At 57.1% G+C, this 7,509-nt stretch overlaps 1 protein-coding gene across 1 annotated transcript; it reads left to right on the plus strand.

The window, feature by feature from the left end:
* The first annotated feature begins 918 nt into the window (after window positions 1-918).
* dact2 (dishevelled-binding antagonist of beta-catenin 2) lies at window positions 919-6,747 on the plus strand. Its single transcript, XM_030379841.1, has 4 exons — window positions 919-1,404; window positions 3,261-3,393; window positions 3,635-3,871; window positions 4,289-6,747. Exons 1-4 carry the CDS (start codon window positions 1,114-1,116, stop codon window positions 6,190-6,192), a joined length of 2,565 nt encoding a protein of 854 aa, XP_030235701.1. The 5' UTR covers window positions 919-1,113; the 3' UTR covers window positions 6,193-6,747.
* Window positions 6,748-7,509: the final 762 nt, after the last annotated feature.

Below are 7,509 nucleotides of genomic sequence, written 5' to 3' on the forward strand. Positions count from 1 at the left end.
TCAGCAGGGTTGAGATTGTTTTTCGAGGTTAAATTGCTCTATCAATTATTAAATCACGTTGGAATAAATAATTCATAACATACAGGTACAGTCTATTCAGCAAATGAGCCATTCAGCAAATGAGCGAGTCAATATTGCAAGTCAATAGCCAAAATTAGCATGAGCAGCAGTTTAACGTTTCTAAGCAGAACGCCTGAACGGTTTATGTCAGTGAAAATGACCCCCTGTCCAAGACAGGAGCCGGTCCCTGGACCCGTTAGTACCGGGCCTTGAAATATTTCCCGAAATAAAATAAAAATGCATATATATATCTATATGTTGTGTTATATTTTATGTCGTAGGCTATACAAGTCATGTTATTTCCTCCAACACATAGACTAGCCCCAACCCTAAAATCGATCAATATACAACTAAACCACTGTCAATTAAGCACCTTTAAATGTTTTTTTGCACTACTTTTGTATTTATTTAAGTCTCAGGCGACTTTTCTTGTGTTTTATATTATTGCACTATTGGAGGGATCCTGAGACTCAATCATTTCATTTATGTTGCTTTAATTGGTGTGAATATGAAAAATAGGCCTACATCATCCTGAAAACCCCCCACATCCTTTGTTTAAAAATGATGCATCTTAAAATTGAGGCATTAACATTGACTACTGGTCCTCCAAATGTTTTTTATGAATATGGCGGTCCTTGGAACAAAATGGGTTGGGAACCCCTGTGCTAAGTGGTCGGCTGATGCTATGCAGATGTCCACGAGGACATGTCGGGGCAACGCCAGTGGTCGCTGGTCCCCCGAATGAGAGAGAGCTGAAACAGATGTGCGGAGCGGTGCAGCGCCCAGCCAATGGGAAGCGCGTCCCTCCTAGAGAGGGCGGGGCTAGACCTCTTCATTCTATGAGTTATTTTCTGCTCGGTTCTGTTCTCTCCTAACAGGTAGCGCACCACCATCCCGTCTGCAGAGCGCGTCTTATCACCCACGCAGTCCCGCGAGGAGAACCCAACCAGCGGTGTGTGAACCACACAGCGGGCCAAGAGGGGGAGGACGTTTTCTGTATTCTTTGGGGTGCGTCGTTACGCATGTTTTGAGGTTTTTGCGCCGATTTCCGAAATGCTGAGTCGAGGGATATCTGCGTCGTCGGGGTCGGGGCTGATGGCGACCGCGGCGGGCATCGATCGCGGCAGGGTCGGGGAGAGGCTGCAGGCGGCGCTGGCCGGGCTGCACGAGCTGCATATGCTACGGGAGAAGCAGGGCGACATGGTGACCCGGGCGCTGCGCGCGGACCAGGACGAACCCAGCAGGACCCCCGCGGTGCTGAGCAGCAACGCTGCGAGGGGGTCCATGCTGGCCAACGAGGAGCAGCGGCTAGAGGCGACCCTGACAGCCCTCAAGCAGCAACTGGTAGGAGGACGGAGACCCCTTTTGAGTGTTGTTATTGTGTTGTTGTACTATTGTTGTGTTGTTGGTCCGCATGTCCACCAATGCAACAGCCGAAGCGCGCCTTGGCTATAGCGAGTGTGTGTGTGTGTGTGTGTGTGTGTGTGTGTGTGTGTGTGTGTGTGTGTGTGTGTGTGTGTGTGTGTGTGTGTGTGTGTGTGTGTGTGTGTGTGTGTGTGTGTGTGTGTGTGTTAGTTGGGCTGTGTTTGTGTACGCGGTTCCAAAGGTGTGTTATCAGCTGATGTACATTCCGAGCCCTAGGGGGGTTCTCGGTCTCCGTTGGGGGTGGTGGTAGGAAGTGGGAGAGATGTCATAAATCAAGGTTGATTGCGGTGACCAGGAGACGCTCTCCGTGCGCCCCGGGGGGTGGGGGTTGGGGGAGGCACCTCTGCTGCTCTCAATCATTAACCCCGTGAATGGGGCTCAGGGAGAGTATTTTAACAGCTGGCGCTCCGTGCACCTTGTGGTTAACCATAGCCCAGGTTTGACCTCGTCGGGTCCCGGGGTGTGGGTCTGCGGTCTCCGATAACCCGGTGATGATAAGGGTCGATGGTGGCTGGATTCGATTTACTCGAGGTCCTTAACGTTAAGGACACCTTTTAATTGTGATCTGATCGATTAGAAGCGAGGAGAATGTTATTGTTTTTTTAAAAACATATTTTTTTATAAACGATTAAATCGAGAGACATCTTACAATGCCTATTACAAAATGCTAATAATAGTATAACCTTAATCAAACGATCCCCCCGTCGATTGTAGCTCTTAATGGAGTCGACTTTTCCATTACAGAATGACTCCAGAGGTTCACCTGTTAAAATAGCGTAAAAATAACGTCTCTCCAGTGGTCGGAAGTCTGTTCAAACAGACAAACAACAGTGACTAGTTTATTACAACATGGGTGAGATGAGAGGTCCAGTCCACTGTAGACTTCTGGTGGGTCCTGGGCTGTAAGGGAGTTCTGGACCTCTGGGGGGGTCCAGGGAGGGGTCCGGTACACTCTGGACCTCTGGTGGGTCCAGGGAGTGGTCCAATACAGTCTGGACCTCTGGCGGGTCCACTGCTGTAGGTGTGAAGTATTTTAACAGCGTTGGCTGCAGCCTGAGCTGCTAAAGCAAACACAATCATCCCGCGACCCCTCCAGCCTCCCCCCTCATCCCTTCCTGCTCTGGTAGTTAACACAATGGCCCAAGCCCTCCCTGTGGGGCACAAATGAGTGACCCATCACTGCGTCTACCCCCCCCCCCCCCCTCTGAGAGGTTAATGAGTAGCCACAGCCCTGGCGTCTGGTATGGTTGTCTTCATGTATGTCGTGCACACATCTTATCGTCAGACTGCGTTTGAATGCTGCAGAAACACATGCCAAGTGCTAAACGTGTGTATGTGATTTGATAGCCTAGCCTAGATCACGTTGGTGTGCATTAGTTAAGGCAAATCTTCCACCCTGATCAGCACAGGCCTGTGCAGTCTGGTGCCTTTATGGGGCAGCAACGGGCTCAGGAGGTAGAGCGTGTTGGCTGGTAACCGGAAGGTCGCTAGTTCGATCCCCGGCTCCTCCTAGTGTCGAGTGCCGAGGTGTCCCTGAGCAAGACGCCTCACCCTCACTGCTCCTGACGAGCTGGCTGTCGCCTTGCATGGTTGACTCTGACGTCGGTTTGTGAATGTGTGCATGAATGGGTGAATGTCAGGCCGTAATGGAAAGCACTTTGACTGGTTAGAAAAGCGCTGGATAAATGCAGTCCGTTTACCGTTGACTGTTTGGTGCCTACGTCATCTCTCCGTTCTGAGGTCTAACCATATGTTCTCCCCCTTCTCTCCCACAGTCCCGTCTGCGGCGACAGGATGTGGGCCTGAAGTCACACCTGCAGCAGCTGGACCTGCAGATCAGCGAAATGAAGCTGGACGTCAACAAGGTCTCCCCAGACCAGCTGGAGAGCGACAGCCGGCCTAGCTCGGGTAGGCACGCACACACACGCACACTCACACACACGCACACACAGGCACACACAAACACAGGTCATGAAGGTTCTACACTCCTTCCTTTCAGTATGCTTTAAAGACGCTAGAATGCTAGACCGAATCGATCACATGCTCACACTGCGTCTCCTCTAATTTGTCTCCCCTAATGTGTCTGCTCATCTCCTCTCATGTGTCTCCTCGTCTCCTCTAACTTGTCTCCTCTCTCTTCGGCCCCCAGGCTTCTACGAGCTGAGCGACGGCGGCTCCTGCTCCCTCTCCAACTCCTGCACCTCCGTCTACAGCGAGTGCCTGTCCTCCTCCCAGACCAGCCTCCTGCAGGCCCCCGTGAGCCCCCCCATGCCCCACCAGCCCGCCAACCCCCAGCCTCGGACCGCCGGCCCCCACCTGGGGAGCAGCAGGATCCGGACCGGGACCCTGGGCCTGGAGCGGCCCCGCCCCAGACCGGTTTCCACTGGTAAGGAGATCCACGGCTTGGCGTAGCCCGAGCCCCACTGTCAACACAATCTATTGTTCATAGCTCCAGTTTTTCTCCCAAACCTCATCCTTCGATATTGCACTGGCTGTGACGGTCAGATAGATGTGATGTGAATTTTTGGTTTGTTGCTATGGTGATTTGCAGTGATTAACTAGGGCGCCGCTGTGAACTGCTAGCTACCGAGCACTTGCCCTTTTGATGGTATTCCTGCCAGAAAAGGAGGTCTTTGGACGAATCGGTCGATCATGCAAATTATGCGATGTGGCCAGCCAATGTTTCATCCTGGATGCTTCATGTCGTTGGGCCGGGAGCAGTCAGTTACGTTGATCACGGGGTTGCAGAAGGGGGTTCATGTGACTCAAGGGTTGAACGTTTCTTTGTGTCTCTGTCCACCAGGTGACCTTGACCGGCTGATGACCGCGGGCCCCGGCTGCTACAAGTCCGTGCCCGGCAAGAAGCCCGCCCCGGCCCCGGCGCCCCGGACGTCTACCCTGGACCCCAAGTTCCAGAACAGCCTGATGTCCCGCAACGGGACGGAGGTGTACCACTACCCCAGCCCGCTGCACGCCGTGGCCCTGCAGAGCCCCATCTTCACCCTCGCCGGTGAACCGTGCCAAGGGCCCCCGGCCGACGCCCGTCCCGGCCCCCACGGCCCCCAGCCGGGCCGGGCCGGGCCTGAGACCACTGGGTCCCTGAGCTACATCGACCGGCTCTTGCAGCGCAACGCCATCAGGACTTGTGTTCAGAGCGAGGAGAAGAGGGGTGCTCCGTGGACCCGCAGCGAGCAGCGCAGAGGGCCTGTCGACCACGGTGCGGGACGTCCCGGTGTGGAGACCCAGGCGGTCCCACCCCAGCCCCTACCTACCGGGCCTCTGGACATCCCCTCGTTAGAGGCCAAGTGGGAGAGGGAGTGCCGGCCGGAGCCGGTCACACTGCCGGCCAGCGGCCCAGAGTTGAAATGCCAAGCCCCTGTGGAGTCCCTACAGCGGTACTCCTACCCCGCCGCCGTCAGGGACCGCAGCGCCGCCCAGGCCACCGCCGCCTCCACCAGGCCCCCAGCGGAGCACAGCACCCTGACGAGGAACCACTCAGAGAGCAGGCCCACGGACGTCAGGGAGACCAGGGCCGGCCAGAGGAAATGCCCCGCGCCGAGGCCGGTCCTGGCCCCCAGCTCCAGCACGGAGGACCACCTGGGCTGGGACCCTCGCCCGACGGCGCCGGCGAACGACTTTGTCCACGCCAAGTTCCTCCCCGCCGGGTCGCAGCAGGTCAAAGTGAGGCAAGCCGACCGCAAGACGAAGGCGGTGAAGCTGAGGAGGAAGAGCGGCGAGAAGCCCCGCGCGCCCAGGCCCCAGCAGGGCTACTCCTCGGGGGAGAGGGCCCGAGAGAGCCAGGGCAGCGGGTGCAGGGGAGACCCCGAGCCGAGGAGGTCGGGGAAGGGGAAGGCCGGTCCCCACCTGGGGGAGCAGCGCGGACACTCGGGCTCGGACTCCAGTCTGTGCGGCGCCGGGTTCGTGCCCTCACACCGGCTCCACCACCCCAAACCCGTCTCCTTCCCCGCCGTCACCAAGGCCGCCAAGGGCCGCAGGCCCCAGCGGACCCCGGAGCCCGAGCCGCCCGTGGACCAGAGGAGGCGCCGGCAGGGGGCCGGCAGGGGGCCGGGGGACCTGGAGGCGTTCCGGGCCCCGTGCCCCCCCCCGAGGACCAGGGAGCCGTACGCCCACGGAGAGGCCTCCAGGCAGACGGCCCACGCCGCCTCCGCCCGGCCCCTCTCGTGCCAGTGGGCGGGGCCTCAACGCTCCTACAAGCCCGCCGTGTCCGCGTCCTGCTTCTTCGGCGCGCTCAACTCCAGGTACCCGCCGGCGCCCTACCCCGCCGCCGCGGGGGGGCGCCCCCCGGCCCGCTGCGAGTCCGAGTACTCGGCGGACTGCGCCTCGCTCTTCCACTCCACCATCGCCGCGAGCAGCGTGGGCGACCTGAGCGACGACACCACCAACCGCTTCGGCGACGACAGCGGGTCCAGCCGGAGCTCCGCCTCCCGCTCGGACTCGGACAGCAGCCTCTCCCTGGAGGAGGACGAGGGCCCCCGGGCGCCCCGCCACCGGGACCAGGGGGGGCCCCTGGTGTGGGCCCAGGCCTCGTCCACCAAGGGCCCCGCCGTCGCCGGGGCCACGGCGGCCCCCCAGCGACCCCTACACCCGGGAGCCCCGCCGACGTGCCGGATCAAAGCGTCCCGCGCCTTGAAGAAGAAGATCCGCAGGTTCCAGCCCGCCACGCTGAAGGTCATGACCCTGGTGTAGAGGGGCGTCCCCCTCAGGCGGAGAGACAGCGGGTCTGCGGAGCGTGGGAACGGACTCTGTGTTTGGGGTGGGGTCCCCGGGGTAGTTTGTGGCGGTCTGGTTCTGTTTTTGAGAGGAGCCGGTTCAAACAGCCTTCGTTAACCTCTCGTTGATTCAGGGCCGCTCACCAGAGGGGTCGGACTAACTCTGTAAATACCGTTTGAATTCGATAGAATTAGAGCTCTCCACTTTATGTTTGTACAAAGTTAAAAGGATTATTATCGTGAGTATATAAAGGAATGTAAAAATGTGCAGTGACAGGGTACAGGACTTTGTTTACCTGTCGTTGGTGTCATTTGTCAGTTGCTCAGCACAAAGTGCTGAGGTCAAATCTATTCGTGTACATTGACAAAACTTCCAAACATTTGAAACCCATCTATCATTCTGTATCGGCAGAATTCTTGCATATATTTAAAACAATGTCTTCATGTCATGTTCATTGCTACTCATTTTATTCTGCACATTGGTTTTTACTATGCATATCCTTCACTGTAGAATAAAGCAATATTTAACGTACATGCTGGTGTTGCGTGTTGAGTTTCTACACCTTGTTTGCTTTGCGTGTCTGCTGTCCACCGACCAAACCATCACAACCATCCAGTTCTCCCTTCACTGCATTCCTATTCGCCACCGTGTGCGTCACTCGCCGTCGCCACGGCCACGCCACCCGTACGTTCCGCCTACATCCCCTCACCGATGCGTACCAAAAAAACAACCCAGCCAGCATCCCATCAGCCCGCTTAGCCCCTCTCTTCCACCGACGATCGACTGAGCCGCCGTGGGGTCACAGTACAGTGAGGCCTCCGCCTCAGGCACTCAAAGGCTCCCATTGTTAGCATCCTTAATTAAATGCAGCCTATTAGGTTGGTAGTGGCATGCGTGCTATTCCACACGGGGAGGAGGGAGCGTTGCACAGAGGGGAAGGGCTCTGGTTTTCTGCCGGGGGGGAGTCTGGGGAGGAGAACTGGGAGGGGATGTGTCAGGAGGCACATGGGGCTTTAGGAGGAATGACAGACGATAAGAGGCTCCTCATTTCAGAGCCGTCATGTAGAGATTAGGCAGCGGGCGGCTGAATGGAGGAACGGACAATAATCTCCACAACAGAATCTGCCCTGGTATCTTCCCATTAAAACCCTTTCATGTGTCAGGGGGAGAGTTGAGCGAAAGGCTACCGTCGTGGAGGTAAGTGGTCAAGCTACCGGGATCTTCACACACCGAGACACTGTCTCTCTCTCTCTCTCTCTCTCTCTCTCTCTCTCTCTCTCTCTCTCTCTCTCT

This window comes from Gadus morhua, chromosome 15 (genome assembly GCF_902167405.1).
Source record: "Gadus morhua chromosome 15, gadMor3.0, whole genome shotgun sequence".
Classification (NCBI taxonomy): Eukaryota; Metazoa; Chordata; class Actinopteri; order Gadiformes; family Gadidae; genus Gadus; species Gadus morhua.

Bases quoted from the DNA above. Each gene is read 5' to 3' on its own strand.
- dact2 (XM_030379841.1), top strand. From the start codon at position 1,114: ATGCTGAGTCGAGGGATATCTGCGTCGTCGGGGTCGGGGCTGATGGCG. The intron at 1,405-3,260 runs GTAGGAGGACGG...TCTCTCCCACAG, and splicing joins CAGCCCTCAAGCAGCAACTG to TCCCGTCTGCGGCGACAGGA. The intron at 3,394-3,634 runs GTAGGCACGCAC...TTCGGCCCCCAG, and splicing joins CGACAGCCGGCCTAGCTCGG to GCTTCTACGAGCTGAGCGAC.